Source organism: Medicago truncatula, chromosome 4, assembly GCF_003473485.1.
Source record: "Medicago truncatula cultivar Jemalong A17 chromosome 4, MtrunA17r5.0-ANR, whole genome shotgun sequence".
In the NCBI taxonomy this organism is placed as follows: domain Eukaryota; kingdom Viridiplantae; phylum Streptophyta; class Magnoliopsida; order Fabales; family Fabaceae; genus Medicago; species Medicago truncatula.
Window position 1 is genome coordinate 43,291,327 of NC_053045.1, and position 18,893 is coordinate 43,310,219.

The 18,893-nt window shown below is 32.0% G+C and overlaps 3 protein-coding genes across 4 annotated transcripts; 2 read left to right on the forward strand and 1 right to left on the reverse strand.

Moving 5' to 3' along the window:
* The first annotated feature begins 4,542 nt into the window (after positions 1-4,542).
* Positions 4,543-9,796, forward strand: LOC25493152 (serine/threonine/tyrosine-protein kinase HT1). Of its 2 annotated transcripts, none has more exons than XM_039833182.1 (4): positions 4,543-4,700; positions 4,872-6,112; positions 6,564-7,019; positions 9,467-9,796. In XM_039833182.1, the coding sequence occupies exons 2-4, from the start codon at positions 5,318-5,320 to the stop codon at positions 9,593-9,595; spliced, it is 1,380 nt and encodes a 459-aa protein (XP_039689116.1). In that variant the 5' UTR covers positions 4,543-4,700; positions 4,872-5,317; the 3' UTR covers positions 9,596-9,796. The 2 variants fall into 2 exon arrangements, with proteins under 2 accessions (XP_039689116.1, XP_013457026.1); XM_013601572.3 differs by lacking the exon at positions 9,467-9,796 and adding an exon at positions 7,791-8,423 and having other exon boundaries at positions 4,544-4,700.
* A 2,850-nt stretch (positions 9,797-12,646) lies between these two features.
* On the forward strand, positions 12,647-14,183 carry LOC25493153 (serine/threonine/tyrosine-protein kinase HT1). Its single transcript, XM_013601573.3, has 3 exons — positions 12,647-12,958; positions 13,211-13,666; positions 13,832-14,183. The coding sequence occupies exons 1-3, from the start codon at positions 12,647-12,649 to the stop codon at positions 14,117-14,119; spliced, it is 1,056 nt and encodes a 351-aa protein (XP_013457027.1). The 3' UTR covers positions 14,120-14,183.
* A 1,887-nt stretch (positions 14,184-16,070) lies between these two features.
* Positions 16,071-18,277, reverse strand: LOC25493154 (uncharacterized). The gene is made up of 3 exons (XM_013601574.3): positions 17,732-18,277; positions 17,204-17,435; positions 16,071-16,672 (listed from the first exon to the last, which is right to left on the reverse strand). Exons 1-3 carry the CDS (start codon positions 18,194-18,196, stop codon positions 16,239-16,241), a joined length of 1,131 nt encoding a protein of 376 aa, XP_013457028.1. The 5' UTR covers positions 18,197-18,277; the 3' UTR covers positions 16,071-16,238.
* Between the last annotated feature and the right edge of the window lie 616 nt (positions 18,278-18,893).

Sequence of the window (18,893 nt, forward strand, 5' to 3'; positions counted from 1 at the left end):
TATTTAAAAACATGACAATTTTTATAGTAAAAAATAGGTCGGTTTAGTCTAAATGACTAATAGGTCACTCCATTGTCCGATAAAAAAAAAGTAAAAAACTATAATTAGGGTCACATTTAGGGTTGGATTATATTATTATTAGTTGGCTTAATTGGACTTTTGGTCCCTTAAGTAATTTGTTGTTTTCATTTTGGTCCCATAACTTGTAAAATCAACGTTTTAGTCCCTCTTGTTTTGCTTCGTCAGTCAATTTAGTCCCCTCCGTTAGCTTTTTAATGTCTAAAATTTTTGATTTGATTTTAACCATTTGATTGAGTGTCCATTGCGTTTAATAGTGGACCGTCAACACCTAATTGTTTTCACTTTCCATCATCTTCTCTCCATTTCTTTATCTTCCTCCTTCCCCTTCTTCATCTTCTTCAACACCACATTCATAAACATTCATACAAAACTCATAAAAATTTTCCAGAAACAACAACCATCACACAAAATAAAACAACATGATTGTAATAAACCAAGAAATCATCTCCTTGAATCTTGTTCTTCACTATTCATTTCACCACGTGAGACCAAAAATAAATATGATTAATTTCTGGAACAAATCATTTCGAATGGGTGAGTGAATTGAGAAGTAGAAACAAAATCTAATTGAAATCGAAGAAGTTGAAGTAGGAATGAATTAGGGGACAAAAAAAGAGAGATCTGAAAATGAAAATGGTGAAGAAGAACAACATAAAACAAAACCTTCTCTTTTCTCTTCCTCCTTCATTTTCACGACAACAAGACAGAACCCCAACAACAACAACCTTAAAAAAACCTCCAAACAACAGCATAAAAAAAAAAAAAAACACAATTTATAGTGATTTGTTAGTTTTCAATATGTTGAACTAACGTTAAATTAACAAATCCAGGATGAAACTAGCTATGTTAATTTAACGGTTTGTTGATTCCTTTATAAATGTTCATGAATAATTGTTTTATGCATGAATTCACCTCAATACACACCAACTGTCACGCCTAGTCGGGATTCGAAAAGATGGTGTAACGATTGTTTATGATGGATGACCGGAATGAATTTATAAGTTTGTGTTGATAGATATTGAAATTTATGGGTATGAGATTGTGTTTAAAACATGTGATAGATCTGAAAATCATTCATGATTTTGAGTGTTGTTATGTTTTTTATTTATGATAGATCTGTTTTTTTTCTTTTCTTTTCTGGATTTTGGATTTTTGGTGAAGAGGGTATGAAGATGAGGTAGAAGATGAAGGAAGGAGATGATGAAATCCGAAAAAAATTAGCTATTGATGGTATACCGTAAGATACAATAGATGTTCACGATCTAACAATCACTTTTTCATAAAAAAATATGGAATGGTTAAAATTAAAAGAATTAATAAGATCTATGGTGGACCACATTGTTTTTATTCCACTTAAGGCATTTGAAGTTAAAGTTAACGGTTAGGGACTAATTTGACTATCGGAGACATTTTTTAGGGACCAAAACGTTAATTTTACGAGTTATGAGATCAAAATGAAAACAACAAATTACTTAGGGGACCAAAAGTCCAATTAAGCCTTATTAGTTTGTTTATTTTTACATGATTGCGATTATTCTATACTTTGAAAGTATTTTATTATTTATTGACTAAATTTAATCATTTTTAATTACGTTTTCAAATATTTTAAGAGAGAGGGTGTCACATGACCATCGGTCCCATAGCTAGCTTGATGGGAGCTCAAAGCCCTTGCTTAAATGTCACATTTATCATGTAGAACAACTTCTCGATGGAGAGTACAAATAAATTCATAGAGATTTCCTGCTAAATCAAATTGTACTAGGGCATAAATTCATTCAAAACTTTGTCATTTCAAAATATATTATATTTTCAACTTATAGGTTTCATATTTCATGGAAAAAATGTGAAAGAATACATTCATTCGATTTGATTGGATTGTGTATTCTATTTGAAAACATCAAAATTTTGTGATTATTAATAAGATAGTTTAATAGGTTCTCTGATCAAAATGGTGAATCTATTGATTTGGCCATGAATTAAATCCAAAACTTTTCTTACGGTTACTATCCATGGTACACTGATACACAATACACAACCACTCCGATTTGTAGATGTGATTTTATCAGACAATTAATCTTTGTTTTGATTTGGCGGCATCGTTGTTGTGATCCTTCTTTGTAATTGACATTTTTTTTATCACAAAAATAAAACGATATTCATTCAAATCGATAAATTACATTCATTCGACTTAATAGTATACAATAGAAAAATGCTTACACATAATACGATAAAATTAAAGTGATTGGGATACGTAAGTCTCTGAATCTGTTGACGTCTAAATCAAGCGGTTGAAGCTATTACATATGTTGATTAAGTGACTCAATGGGTTGAAGTTATTGCTTATGAATGACCAATTTGAAGATATCAACCGTTGGATTGCAAATGTTTGGCTTCAAAATGGGAGTCAAGTGGATTTCTAGTGTGGGTTTCTATTTTCGATATGATCGTTATCATTCAATATGAACAAATGAACATTGAGGCAAGACATGCATGAAACCAAACAACGTCATACTCAGTCGATCGATGAAATCACGTAGAAAAAACCTAGATCTATGTGAATATCACTTATTTAAATTGAAATAAAGCGAAAAGGATGAAGATGTGTGATTTCTGGTCAATTTACCACCCCATCGATGATGAAAATAGAAGAGAGAAAACTAGGACATACTTATTAGAGAGAGAGAGAGAGAGAGAGAGGCGCTACACTCTAAAGTTCTAGTTGACTTTTGTATTTTGTTAATTTTAGCACTAATTCAACACGATTTATGCTTTTAGTTTTATTAGAGTTAAATATATTTTAGTTCATATAGAATTGAGAAATTATAAGTTTAGTCCTTGCTTAATTTTAACATTTTTTTTAGTCCTTACAAAAAAAAATTACATGTAATTTTAGCCCTTGTTAAAACAAAGTTTTTTTTTATTCTTAAAGTCTTAAATTTTTGAACAATTGTCTGAGTCAAGTTTAAAACATTACAAAAGGTTCATTTACTTTTTATTTGAGGGAACAAAAGGTTCATTTACTAAAATTTAAAATTTTTGTAACATGTAATGAATTAAATATGAATTTTTTTCATCAACAAAAGTTCAAGATAAAAGTATCAATACTTTATACGTAGAAATCAAATTATGAGATGATTTTTTGCGGATGAACTTTTGTTAATGTTTTTAACACCTCCACAAGAAAGTTGTTCAAAAACTCAGGAGTTTAAACATAATTAAACAAATTTAAATATAAAAAGAACTAAAATTGGGAGCAGAAACTTTTATAGAGATTAATAAAACTATTAAAATTAAGTAATGACTAAATTTAAAAACCCCAATTTAATAGAAGAAAAAAAAAACATAGTTAACCCTTTTTTTTTGGTAGATGACGAAATGACAAAGACATTATAAACTCAGACACACAAGTAGAGGTACCGGGGTTCAAACCCCCATCATAATATCCGACCTAACAATTTCGACATTTTTACATGTTGAGTTAAGACTTGTGGATAGTTAACCCTTTTATTATAGGCTCATATATTTATCATTGGTTGACCTTTAGAAAAAACAATGAAAAACTTGTTTTGTCAAACAAATAAATGAACAAGCTTATTCCCTGCCGCCCTACGTACCTTACCCCACCAGACTATCCGTTAGGGAGTCCCACAAGAGGTACCCATCTCATCATTATCACCATGTGCATTATTGGAGAATCTACGGTCACCATTTCCAGCGTGTATGATACGACCAAGTAGGCAAGTACCACTTCTCATTCACATTCATTCATATTGACCATTTCCAATATTCTATATAATACTTTAATAAAAATAATAATTTAAAAATAGATTAAAATAACCCATAAATATAATTTAGTTATAAGAAGTTGATTTATCTGTAAAGTCGTAGGTTTAACACTCTTAAATTATTCAGATCAATTCTGATCCCTGTGAAATCATAAGCTCAACTCATAAACTTTTTATTAAGAGAAGAAATTTATTAACTAATTTAAAAGGGATATTACTTATGTGGTCATCCACCATTTTTTTTGTACACTAACACATAACACATATAAATTACAAACAATGTTTTTAATTAAAATTATATGTATAAACGATTGTGATTATCAAATTGTAAAAAACATGCTTATTTTTATCAATGACACCGTATAATAAATATAATATAAATTATCATCTTTTTATTTTTGTTGAAAAAATTCTCAATTTTATAAATAACATCAATAATATAACATCCTTATAAAAAAAAGTTGTTTAAAAGTATGACTGAAATATTAAAAAAGATATCTAAAAATTCTCTTTCTCCTTTATATATTTCTTTTTTGAACAATTTCTCTAGATATTTAATTTGTTCATATATCCCTTTTTTAATTGTTTTAATACTCTAACAAAACAAACATTAGGTGAAATTAAACAATGAGAAATTCCCTAAAATAATAAAAATAAAGAATGAACGAGATATATACTTAAGCATAAAAATATCATATTTTAGTTCCCCACCATCTCTCTCTCTTCGTGGAAAAAATATTACTAAGCGCAGAATTTTTCCACCCACTTAGTAGCACGCCGATTTGATTTTTCTCTTCTTCGGTGAAGCCCTCATGTCATGTCATGACTCTTGAGGTAAATTATTTATTCCTTTTTACGTCATTTTTAATTCATTATTTATATAGTCAATGGATGCAATCATAACATTTTCTGCATTATCACTATCAATTATTATGATTTGATTTTGAAGTTAACATTTTTTTATTATATAGTTTTTGATTAGTTTAATCTGTGTGTGATTTCAAGGTATTTACGGAAGGTGGTGTTTGACTTTGTTGCTAAGAAACAACCTGTTAGTTGTGAAGGTTACGGAAGGTCAAGTCTTTTGATTCAATTTATTCATCAATAAACACTTCATGTTTGTTGTGTTTTCATTTTGATTTTTGTTTTCTTTCTGGTGAATGGAATTGGATCTATTATCTTTGATCAATTTATTTTTGCCTGTTTTTGATTGGTTTGAAAGTTTCTCTCATATTATGTGGGAAAAGTTTCATTTTTTATGATTTTAATTTTGTGTCCACCTAGTGTTTGTTGATGGGTCTGAACAAATTTGGTAATTGTGAAGAGCATTGTTTGAGAATTGAGGGTTACCCTTTTCGTTCCGAGTTTTGTTCATAGAGAGTGGATTGATAAAGTGTCATTTTTTATTTATTGCTGCAAGTTTTTTCTTTTGGGAGTTTTGTTCTGATAAGATGGATGAAACTAGTAATTCTTGGTTAAGAAGGACAAAATTCTCTCACACGGTTTGTCACCGATTGGATTATTCGAGAATAGGCTCTTTCATTATTCAGCAAGATGCAGTGCCGAATTCCGGTCTGAAATCAAGGACACCATCGTTAGTTTCATCAGCTTCAGTAACAGCAGCATCGGCACCAGCTTCGGCAACAGCAACAGCAACAGCAGCATCTGCACCTCCTGTTGTTTCTAAGGTTTCAAAGGTTCAGAAACATCCTTTAACAAATAAGCAGAGATCTTTGTCTCCTTTGCCTGAAACCTCTCTCTCTCAAACCTTTAAGGAAGCCAAGCATGAACAGAAGAGGTTCTCGACTCCTGGTCCAAGAAGGAAAGAGCAGGATACAAGAATCATGGGGAAACTACTGAACAAGGACTCTCAAGTTTCCAAATCTAAATCGCCCCAAAAAAGTCCAATTAGGCACTTTTCATCGATAAGATTCAGTGACAAGTTGAAGAACCGAAAGGACTCGGGATGGACAAAGTATTTTGATCATGGTGGAGGAAAGGTTACCGCAGTCGAAACGGCTGAGGAATGGAATGTTGACCTCTCTAAGCTCTTTGTTGGTCTTAGGTTTGCTTATGGGGCTCACAGTAGGCTTTACCATGGTATGTATGAGGAGGAACCTGTTGCTGTGAAAATAATCAGGGTACCGGATGATGACGAAAACGGAACAATGGCTGCTACATTAGAGAAACAATTCATCACAGAAGTCACACTTTTATCTCGCCTCCACCATCAAAATGTTCTTAAGGTAATCAAATCAAACCCTTTCTCTTCCTTTGTATAGGCTATTTATTTGCTGTAGAAATAAAAATTAGATGAAGTACACTACCTGCTTGTTCTTATTATATTATTTTCAAGTTTTTTTTTACCTCAACCATGGTAAGGTTGGCCAAAACTTAATACACATGTCTTAACTTTTATCAAAGAACATCGCCACAACTATTTAACAAGTTGTCTTAAGCTTTGTGTGGTACTACTTATTCATGGCATAATATAGAATACTTTGTAATAATTATTGGACTTGATTCCTTAGCTTTGTTAAAATAATCCGCTGTAAAAACAAGGATACTATTATGTACAGCCTTTGTATATTTTGGTCTAATTATGAAGTTCATATTTCACATCATGTTGAGAAATCTACTATAACAAGGAATGTATTTTATACATAATTTCTCATATATCTTGATCTGATTGTGCAGTTCGTAGCAGCATGCAGAAAGCCACCTGTTTACTGTGTTATCACAGAATATCTATTAGAAGGTTCATTGAGGGCATATTTGCATAAGTTGGAGGGGAAAATCATTTCTTTACAGAAGCTAATTGCTTTTTCTCTGGATATTGCTCGTGGAATGGAATATATACACTCTCAAGGTGTCATTCATCGAGACCTTAAACCAGAGAATGTTCTCATTAATGGGGACTCTCATCTTAAAATTGCTGATTTTGGCATTGCCTGTGAGGAAGCATACTGCGACTTACTTGCTGATGACCCTGGTACTTACCGTTGGATGGCACCTGAAATGATCAGACGAAAGTCCTATGGGAGAAAGGTTGATGTCTATAGTTTTGGGCTTATCTTATGGGAAATGCTCACCGGTACAATACCATATGAGGATATGACTCCCATCCAGGCTGCGTTTGCTGTCGTAAATAAGGTATGTTCCTTTGCAATTAAGTCATGTGAATTTTCCATATGAATAGTGAAACCTCGTTAATATTTATAACACTATTCTTCATTGCCAGTCAAAGCATTTTTTATAAAACTTTTAAGTTTCTTTTGTGCAAAATGCATTGAAAACGTCCACAGCCTTTTTTTAAACATAACTCCATTGAAAAAATGCTAGTTCATAACCATTTGATGTCATGAAAGAGTATATTTTATAGCAAAATCAAATGCTGTTTTGAGATTTAGCCAAATCCCTGGTGAGATATCTTCATTGCTTTGAAAACAAAAACAAAGGTGGAGTGATAGAATACTGATTACTTTATATCTATCCATACTTGGCATAGATGTATTAACTGATTGAGAAAGAAAAACAATTGTTTGTATAAGTTTATAAAAATTGTTTCTTAAACTAACATGAATTGGTTTATATGAAATTATTACTCTGTTTCCTTGAGTGATGTAGCATTGTTGCTGATAGATTACTAAGAATGAAGCTTAATGAATTCTTATGATCGTCAAATATCTGTAGTTGTGGGAAAGGTTTTGCTGTTGAACGGTTTCATGCCATTTCATTTTTTATTGGCAGTTTATGCATCTTCGTTTTTTGGATAAAAGGAGGGCCTAAACCTAAATTTTGCATCTAATCTTGAATAAAAGTGGAAGTTTTCAGCCATCTATATTATTATTTTTCTCTTGAAATTAAAATGACCAGTTTATGTTTACTTAGGCAATTCTAATACTTTTGTGATGTGGTATTCAGAATTCGAGGCCTATCATTCCTTCAAACTGCCCACCAGCAATGCGAGCTTTAATTGAGCAATGTTGGTCCTTGAATCCGGACAAAAGGCCTGATTTCTGGCAGGTTGTTAAGGTGTTGGAGCAATTTGAATCTTCGCTTGCTCGTGATGGAACATTGACCCTGCTACAAAACCCTTGTGGCCAAGATCATAAAAAAGGGCTTCTTCATTGGATTCAAAAGCTTAGTCCTGCACATCATAGTAGTGGTCCCGTGCCCAAACCAAAATTTACATGAATCTTCTGAGTGTCCTGACTTTTGTAGTACACTAGGTCCATTGTAATTAATATTGAATGGTTTAAATACCAACCCTCTGCAGAAAAAGGTTGTTATAGGTTCAGTCTATAGTTCTCTTTATAACATTCATATGAGAGTAAAATTGATATGTAGGCCTTGTACATTGAGGTGAAAACATAATTTATTTTCTCGGTCATGCAAATAACTTACGGCGAAGTTATTGCGCTGTGCCGGTAGTAGTAGTTCTTTTTGGGGGCAATAGTTATCTGTTTTTATTTGTTATACAAGCCTATAAGGTACTTCACATTTTATACAGTTTAAGTTTTAATTCTGTATTTGTAATGTGTTAAATTCTTTTTATCTGATGCAATGACTGTTGTATACTCAACCCGTGACAGTTAGTTCATAACTGCTTATTTTGCTCTTTTAGTAGCAATCTATCAGAATGGCATAATCAACAATAAGCATAACATCAATGTAAGACTAAGATTTAGTTAAGGTTAATGGGTATTAAAGTAATTGGAGGATAATTGACCATGATTAATGCTTTATATTTTTATACTTTTTGAATGTTATGCATGTGATATTAAAGCTTTTCGCTTTTGGGATATGCAGTGTACTTTTCCTCCAAGTTCCAACTACTTGTGGATTCAACCAACATGACAATAATAAGCTACTATTCTGTTAATCAATGCTAAAATATCATAAAATTCATTAGTTGGTTGTTTTTTTGTTAAACTTTGTGAACGAGTCACATTCATTACGCTTTCACTTTCACTATAAAGTGCCTGTATATGTTGTGATGGTATTGGTTTTAAACACTTTTACATGCTTGAGTTAAGTATGTGCAATGAATCTGCATGAGGTTGCATGTGACTTCCAAAATTCTTTCGGATAAAAAGATTTTCGACCAAAATATCATGTAAAGAAAACGAGCTGCTATGTATAATGTTTTATATGAATTTGTTGAAATAAAATTAGATAAAGTGCTCTACATGCTTGTTCTTATTATGTTCTTTTCAAGTTTTCTCACCTCAACTATTATAAGGACATAAGGTTGGCCAAAACATAATACACATGTGTGACATGTCATGATTTTTATTGAAGAACATAGCCACAAGCATTTCAATTTTTTTGTCTTAAGCTTTGTGCGCAACTATTTGTTATTCTTGTTTAATACAATGTTGGCATAGTATACAATATTTTGTTATAATTATTGGACTTGATTCTTTAGTTTTGATGAAATAATCAACGATAAAAATGTGGATATTATTCTGTACATCGTTTGTTATATATTTTAGTCTAATTATGTGAATCATACTTCACATCATGTAGGGAAATTTACTATTACAAAGAAGGTGTTTTATAAACGATTTCTCATACATCTTAATCCGATTGCGCAGTTTGTAGCAGCATGCAGAAAAGCATATGTTTATTGTGTTATCACAGAGTATCTATCGGAAGGTTCGTTGAGGGCATATATATATTTGCACAAGTTGGATATTCTATTAGCGGGTCTCAAGCCTAGATGACAGGAGATGATTGTGTTAGGCCTCGACAAACATCATAAAATTTTCTCGAATCTTTATGATATGGACCAAAATATGTAATAAGAACATTATCGCATAATTTTATCCATGTAGCTTATCTAACTTATTGGGAAAATGCTTGATTGTCGTTGTATATTCGTAATTTGGACTTTGGTAAGAACATTAGTCATTCTCTAAGTCTAAGTTGCTTAGTTTTTGCATATATGGCTTTTCAATAACATCTACATGTCAAGTGAAGCTATGTGCATGGGCTTGTTACGTACTGCTACGTACTTTAAATTCATTCTTTACTCACATGGGTACTTTTGGTGGCATTGTTGAGGAAGAATTGTGGCTGAGATGAAATTGCTTAAAGAGGTCCAGAAACCTTGTAGTGTGTTACTAGGTTTCCTTCTCTTTTTCTAAATCACAGTAATATGTTTCTCTCTTTTATGTTTAGCTACCTTAGATAACTTCACCATCCTAATCTTGTTGAAGCTCGGAAGGAGACCAGTATTCGAGTTTATGCCCAAAGGGGATCTTAGAGAATCATCTGTTTAGAATTAAGTTTCCATAATCACTAACATGCATGATGCCTCTTTTCATAACTACGACGTTAAGAAAAAAAATGAAATTTTGATTTGTTAATGGTTAAAGTAATTGACATTAACATGAGACAGAGACTGATTTATGTTCATTGTAATTTGACTGGAAAACTACAACCATTGTCTTTTGATTTTCACTTTATCGAAAATTTGCAATACTTAGACGCTGTGAATTTGTTTCTTCATGTTGATCTTGATTAAAATAGTGTATTAATTCATCCTGATCTTGGTTAATAAACCAAGTTTGTTATTTACCAAGGGTGTTGCAGAGTCCCCTTGTACGTTTGTTTTGTTGCAATCTTATACAAAAGATTTGAATATGTTGGATGTCTCATTTATCCATATTAATTATTTATAGTGTTTCCACTTTGTCGAAGTTAGATTATTTTTGGACTTAATAAATGTGGTTTCTAATTTTGGAATTTCTTTTTGCTGTGAAAAATGTTTTTATAAAACTTTTTTTTTCATTAAAAATGAATCAATCAAAAATGATTGTGTTGATTAAACAATATTTTTTTTTTTTTACAATAATTCTAATATAATGATTTTTAAATAAGCTAGAAATTTAATTTAAAATGAATTTAAATGAGTTAAAAATGTAATTATAATTTTTAAATAAAATAATTTTTTTGAATAAAATATTGATCTACCTTTGACATGGACAATTCCGGTAAAACTTTGAAGTCAGGTTGACATATCAAATCAAAAGAAAGTGTGTCACTAACCCTAGACAAGGTTTTTGAGAGGAGTAAGAGCATCTACATCCATTCCTCCCACTTTGGTTGCTTAAATGGGCCCCACTTATATTATTTCATACATTCCAACTATTTAAGCAACTTAACTAAATTTTCTAAATATCCATACCATCCATAAAAAGCATTCAAATGGGTCCCATTAAACCAAGTTTCGATTCTCAGGGGGAACAACGTTTGACCAGTGCGCATGCCTCAACGCATAAGTTGGATTAGTCGCCCACTATAGGTGGGTCGGAAACCGGTGCGAAAGCCTAAAAAAAAAATATTATATATAAATATATGTTTTTGTTGGAGTTTTAATATCAAAAATTGATGTTGGCATTGCAAAAAGTGAAAGACATCGTTGCATTGGAGTACCACCATGGTATAGAGGGTGTCTTTGTTTCTCAAATATCAGCGAACCACGGTAGTAAAATTCTTGGGAGAAGTAAAGACACCATCCAAGTCAACCGATATTGATGCTCTAAGCCTCTTACAATTTTTTCAGGTGTTTAACCCCTCGTAATTTGTGATGACCTTATTTGGAAGGCATCATACCCCTCGTAAAACGTCTGTCAAATGTTTGTTTCTCGAGGGGTTTTGATGTTTTTTCCAAGGGTTCTTCCCCTGCCAATTAACAAACTTTATTCTAGTGAATATTGGAAATGACATGCCGAATCCTGATGAATTTGCACGACTTATAAATTATTAATTATTAAGTACATTCTTTGTAGCGTCTTAGGTTATTATCTAGTGTGTTTTGTTTTACGTAAAAATTTATTTTGTTCATTGTTGTTCGTAATTGTGCTCATCGTTAGCGTTCAATCAAGGCATTATATACAACAATCTTAGAAATTTATCATATCTGTTGCCGACAACAACGATGACAATGTTACAAGCACTGAAGCAAAGAAGTCTTTTTTTTTCAAATTCAAATTTGAAAAGATTTAAATTGAATATTGAATGAGAGTAAAATTTAGATGATAATACAAATTTTAATTAAAAAAATTAATTAAAATAAAATATATGATGAAATATATATATACACAATGAAATAAAATAGAAAAAAGCGGACGGCATATGTAAATATTAAAAAAAAGGAGAAAACTTAGTACAATTTATTAGGTATTTTTCGTATGGTTCTTAACTAAAAATACATATTTTTTAGATATAACAAACTTTGAGAAAATTATGGATTTAAGGAAATCATGGTGAATTTAGTTAAGAACCATACGAAAAACAACTAAAAAATTGTACTAAGTTTTCTCCTAAAAAAACTCAATAGGTATAGATAATTATTAATTATAGTAAGGAATTAGCTCTTTTTATTCAAAAAAAAAAGTATTAATTATAGTAGGCATAGATAAGTATCAAAAATCAAAATAGTGTAAAAAAAAAAAAAAAAAAAAAAAGAAAAAGAAAGATAAGTATAAAAAAAATTCAATAGGTGAAAACAATAATTGGAAGATGCATGGGACTAACGTAAAATATATACCTGATGGGTTTCCCCCTCCTAAAATAAATGCCCTTCAATTAGATTTAAAAAATAAATATAACCTTTCAACAAAAAAAAAAAGGATATATTTAAGGGAAGTTTCATAGTTAGTTAGAGAGAAAGAAGGAAGTAAGCATCGATCGGAGTATATATAAGAGACTTTGTTGCACTCCTTAAAAATTGTTTGGAATAGACTTTTTCATTGTTGAGCGGCACCAGCATGGCAATAGCAATTAGGCACTTTTCATCGATGAGATTGAGTGATAAGTCGAAGAACCGAAAGGTTACTGCGATTGAAACATCTGAGGATAAATGGAATATTGACCTCTCTAAGCTCTTTGTTGGTCCTAGGTTTGCTCATGGAGCTCATAGTAGGCTTTACCATGGTTTGTATGAAGACGAACCTGTTGCCGTCAAAAATATCAAGGTACCAGATGACGATGAACACGGAACAATAGCTGCTACATTAGACAAACAATTCTTCACGGAAGTCACGCTTTTATCTCGCCTCCACCATCCAAATGTTCTTAAGGTAATTAGATTCAACTGTTTCTCTTCTTTTGTATAGTTTTTATTTATTTAATGGAATATAAATATATAAGAAAAGTTAGGTAAACCATACAGAAAATTAGGGATACTATTTTCTACATCCTATGGGAAATTGGTCTAATTATATTATGCACTTCATACATACTTCACATCATGTATAGAGAAATTTAGTATTACAAGGAAGGTGTTTTATACATGATTTCTCATATATATATATATTGATCTGATTGTGCAGTTGGTAGCAGCATGCAGAAACCCACCTGTTTATTGTGTTATCACAGAGTATCTATCGGAAGGTTCGTTGAGGAGTTATTTGCACAAGTTGGAGGGAAAAACGATTTCTCTACAGAAACTAATTGCTTTTTCTTTGGATATTGCTCGTGGAATGGAATATATACACTCTCAAGGCGTCGTTCATCGAGACCTTAAACCAGAGAATGTCCTTATTAATGATGACTTTCACCTTAAAATTGCTGATTTTGGCATTGCTTGTGAGGAAGCACACTGCGAGTTACTTGCTGACGACCTTGGTACCTACCGTTGGATGGCACCTGAGATGATCAAGAGAAAATCCTATGGGAGAAAGGTTGATGTCTATAGTTTTGGGCTTATGTTATGGGAGATGCTTACCGGTAGAATACCATTCGAGGATATGACTCCCGTCCAGGCTGCTTTTGCTGTCCTAAATAAGGTATGTTCCTTTGCAATTAAGTCATGTCAATTTGCGATATGAATGGTGAAACCTTGTTAATATTTATAATGACATATCATTCTTTATGTTACAGCATTTTTTTATGAAGATTCCTTCACTTAATTATATGACAATTACAAAGATTTGTGTTTTTTTTCTTTTCAGAATTCAAGGCCTGTTATTCCTTCAAACTGCCCACCAGCTATGCGAGCTTTAATGGAGCAATGTTGGTCCTTGAATCCGGACAAAAGGCCTGAGTTCTGGCAGGTTGTTAAGGTGTTAGAACAATTTGAATCTTCGCTTGCTCGCGATGGAACGTTGACCCCGCTACAAAATCCTTGTGGACTTGATCATAAAAAAGGGCTTCTTCATTGGATTCACAAGCATAGTCCTACACATCAACATCATAGTAGTGGTTTTGTGGCTAAACCAAAATTTACATGTATATTCTGAGTGTCCTGACTTGTGTAATACACTAGATCCAATATTGTAATTAATATTGAATGGTTAATTTGAATACCAAGATTTTTGTAAAGATTCATGGGTATTAAAGTAATTGGAGGATTTATGTAGATGACATGGATTAATGCTTTTTGTCAGGATGCTCTTTGAATGTCTCGGTACGTTAGAATGCACTGGTAGGCTAACTGTATACATGTGATTGTAAAGCTTAATATATATGTTACTGGAATTTTCACTTTTAAGATATGCACTGGTAGAACGAAAAATGCAACAAAAATGATAATTGAATGACCGTTTTGTTTTTTTTTTAAAAGAGCAGAACCAGTTTCGTGAGTAGGCCAAAACACGAGGATCAAAAGTGTAATTAAGCCAAATAAATAACAACAATGATCCTTGGACACCCTAAATTTTCTTACATTCATTCCACATCTTATTTTCTCAATATCTCTCTATCTCTCTCTTCATATCACATCACTCTCTCTCAAGATGTATACACCGCTGGAGTGTCTAACAAACATTTTTCCAATAAATACACTGTAATTCTACTAGTAGGGCTAGTTATTATATCATTTGTGGGAGTCTCTTTGCTTGTTGACTATAGCCAATCACTGATCACTATATGATATAATGGCTGGATTAAGGTTGGGTCTTATGGCGGCATCCCTACCATCAACAGACAATACACATAGAAATTTATTTTAGATTTATTACTGAAAGACTGAACAAAAGGAAAGTGATATATATCTTTTGTTTTACCTGAGAAGGAAAAAACAAGTAGAACAGTACAAATTAACAAACTGCAACTACTTGTCAATTAACATTACATTTTTCAAGTCAAATGCTACCTTATCAATCAACAAAAATATTTACAGTATATGTCTTATTTGATCTTGGAAACTTGAGCAGCTTATAAATCTATGTATTGTTTCTTGGCGGTGGAGGCTTAATTCTGGTTATCAGTACTCTCAAATATGCTTGTGAAGTCTCTGATGCGGGACGCGAGGGCAGAGGTGGACCCCATCTAGGGGATTGTTTAGACTCTAGCTAGGTTGTGGAGGTCGTGGGTTCCTTCCAAGGTGGTTGTCTTCTCTTTGCAGATCCTTAGTCGAGCTAGTGGTCGAGAGGGCGAAGGTCTTCTCTTGAAAATGGTTCCTTAAAAATGCCCTGCTAGCCCGTGCTCCTTCTTCGAGTGGGAGATGCATCCCATCCTATGATGCTGGTCGGTGGGTGGCAAAGGGGGCACCGTTGCGGTTCTTCCTCATGTCATCTAGCTATCCAGATGTTTTTTTTTGTGTGTGTTTCTCTCTTTTGCAGAGGGAAGTAGCTGCTAACTTGCTTGTTGGTGTTTTTGTGGTCTTTGTTTTTGGTGCATTTTCCAATCTTTTTGTTCTCTTTTTGGAGACCTTCGTAATATATATTTGGCTTAATTGCACTTTTGGACCCCTATCTTTTTAAAAGTTGCGGTTATGGACCCCTAACTAATTTAAATACAAAACAGCCCCCTATGTTTTGATTCTTTGGCAGTTTTGGACCCCCAAGGCAAAAAAAAATAAAAAATTGACACGTGGCACCTTACTTAGGGTGCCACGTCAGCGTTGACCGAGTCAACAATGGACTGGGGGTCCAAAACTGCCAAAGAATCAAAACATAGGGGACTGTTTTGTATTTAAATTAGTTAGGGGTCCATAACCGCAACTTTTGGAAAGATAGGAGTCCAAAAGTGCAATTAAGCCTATATATTTACATATATTTTCCCTTAAAATAATTCATAATCTATGAATTGCTATAAATTATTTTTAAACACTCGTGAAACCTTATTCGATTTACATATTTCTCACTAAAAAAAAGAGCGTTGCTATTTATTCAGAGAGTTTTTTTTATCAAAAAAAGGTTTGACCCAATTAAATTTGTTATTGACTGGAAATCAAGGGAGACAATTGAGTATAATTAAGGAAAGATGTTGAATAATTATACTATCGGGATATTTTCGTGATACTTTTCTTGCTAGATCTATCAATTCCCAAAAAATAAAGAAAAAACCAATTAACTAAGTTTCCACCTTTCTTTCAGAAAAAAAAACTAAGTATCCACCTTGACCAATAATAGCAATTTACACAACTTTAACAGTAGTATGCATATTCGGAATATTCTCTAATAAATCAATGGTTAACATTGATGCCTTTGGCTTCTGCTTTGGATTAATATTCCTCTCAGAATATCCCAATGAAAGTGAATTTGTTGAAGTGTTCCTTTTAAATGGACCTAACCATTTAGCTTGCATGTATTTATGTTTTCTCCATGGTCCCATATGCATTTTGTTTTCCTTCAAACACCTTTTAGCTGCCATACACATAATCTTGATTATGTTACTTAATCTCTCTGCTTTTCCTACATAAACCTCAGGGAGTTTCCTCACAAGACGGTTATAGTCCTCACTTGCTTTTCCCATCTCAAATTGTGCTCGAAAGTTTAGTTCTATTATCACCCTAATATCTCCTTTCTCTTTGCTTGTAGTATACATCACATCCAAAAATGTATGCTCCCCTGCATAATTATAATGGTGTAATTGTTAGATTTAACATTTAAGTACATATAACTTAATTTCTTAAAAAAATTTCTATTTAATTTCACTTGTAAGGCCCGTTTATTATAGATTATAAAAAAATGATTTTGATATTAAGTTGATCACAAAAAGGTTATAACAAATTGATTCTAAATTTGTGCGCATGCGCATAAGTTTTATTTGTCTTCTATCTAAAACCCTAATTTTTTCCTCTTGATTGGAACCCACTTGAGTACATGGTAAAAAAACATAAAATAGCTAATACCTAATACATTATCATTAAAATAGCTAATGATCCTAATTAATGATAGGACTACAGAGAAAGATAAAAAAGCTTAGGGTTTTGAAAGGGACTTTAAGGTTAAAATATATCATGTGAGGGACACGTTTTTAATTAATAATAGAAAAAGTGTTGCCGTCTCTAAAAATGAAAAAGATGCATGCATTTGTAAGAAATATTATATGTTGAATGATTCTTTAAAGTGTAAAAATTATTAATCAAATGAAATTACCTGATGGAAGAGTATATGAATTTATCCATTTAGTATTACAAATGGCACTGTTAAAACCAGCATTCTGAAGCTGGCTAGAGACTTGTCTCATAAAACAATGTCGACATGATCTGTTTGCACCACTCTGTCCACTGCAAATGCACTCCAATTTTGATCCATTTATTTTTTCAATTGCTTCTTTTGTTGCATTTCTTATGCTTATTTCCATAGAACTTGTTCTGTATAGGTTGGTCTGCACTAAATCAAAACCAATTTGGTCAACACAAAACACAACTAATACCTCTCAAAATAAAGGTAACAAATAAATTACGACCCTTTGTTCAAGTGGGAAATCACAAGTTCAAACTCATAACGTATAATATTGACACCTTATTATCATGAAGTTGTAAATAAAAGTAAAATCAAAGGTAACAAATAAGTCATCATAATTCAAGGTTATAGTTTAGAAATAAAAACCTATTAGCACAAGAAGAAAATAAATAAAAACACAATTAATGAATGTGGATCATGAATCAATTGATTAATTACCTGCAAAAGCTGGAATTGGCTGTCCCAAAAATTTCTATTCTTTTCATTATTGCTATCTTCATTAACCTTCTCACATTTATCATCATCTTCTTCAACATCCAACTCCATATGATTATCATGATGAAACTCATCACTACTTGAACTATTACCAATACCTAAACCCATATCACAATCATCAAGAAATTCAAATTCAACATCATCAAAACTCGTATCTGCATATTGCTGCAGTTTTTGCCTAGACAATTCCCTACGAAAACCAACAGGCAAATACCTAGTAACACGGGACATAGATGTTGCACCCATGATGAATATTAACGTGGTCTCTAATGTTTGACTCAAATGTTGTGTGTGGAAAATAGAATGAACAATGAATGTCTTTTTATACAAGATTAGAAAAATCATCAAAGGGTGTGACAATATCTCTCTAATCGCCACGAACATGTAAGAGTGATTTTGGCACAACATGTGTTGATAGGGCCCAATTGGTTATAGATTAAGATTGTTAATTGAGGTTTTGAGATTTTAAGATGAGAACATAATCAGCATATTCAAATGATTGATATAGATTAGAGAGAAAGCTAATATTATTATGGTAATATAATGTTACAGCATGGATCCACGTCATTTGGTGTGCTATTATTTTTTCCAACCAAAACCATGCTAATCCACTTGGATATTTGCAGAACCAACGTTGCAACCTTCTTTTAGTCTTATCCCGTTCATATCGGTGGGGCTTAGTTCTTTTTGTCGTTTAATCCTAATCCAAAATTAACTCATTTCTATAAACTAACTTTTGGTAATAGTTAGTTTCTTAATACAAAGAAACACTCATTCTTTGTAACAGTTTTATTCATCTCAAAATTTCGATTATTCCAAATTCTACTAGAAATATACCGAATCATTGTTTACTTACAGAGTGATCAATAGTAGTACTTACTTTTCTAGATTTCTCTTTAACTTTGTTTGAATAAATTATATTCATCTACTATTTTTTTAAGACATTCTCTTTCTAATATTTTCTAACAATTGTTAATTTATTGAATAAAATCAATATACTCTATCTAAATTGAAATATAAGCAAAAATGATAATTAAAAATATTGATGCATATTAATATATTTTTATCTACATATAATCATTGATTTTTCAAGTATCATTTTTAA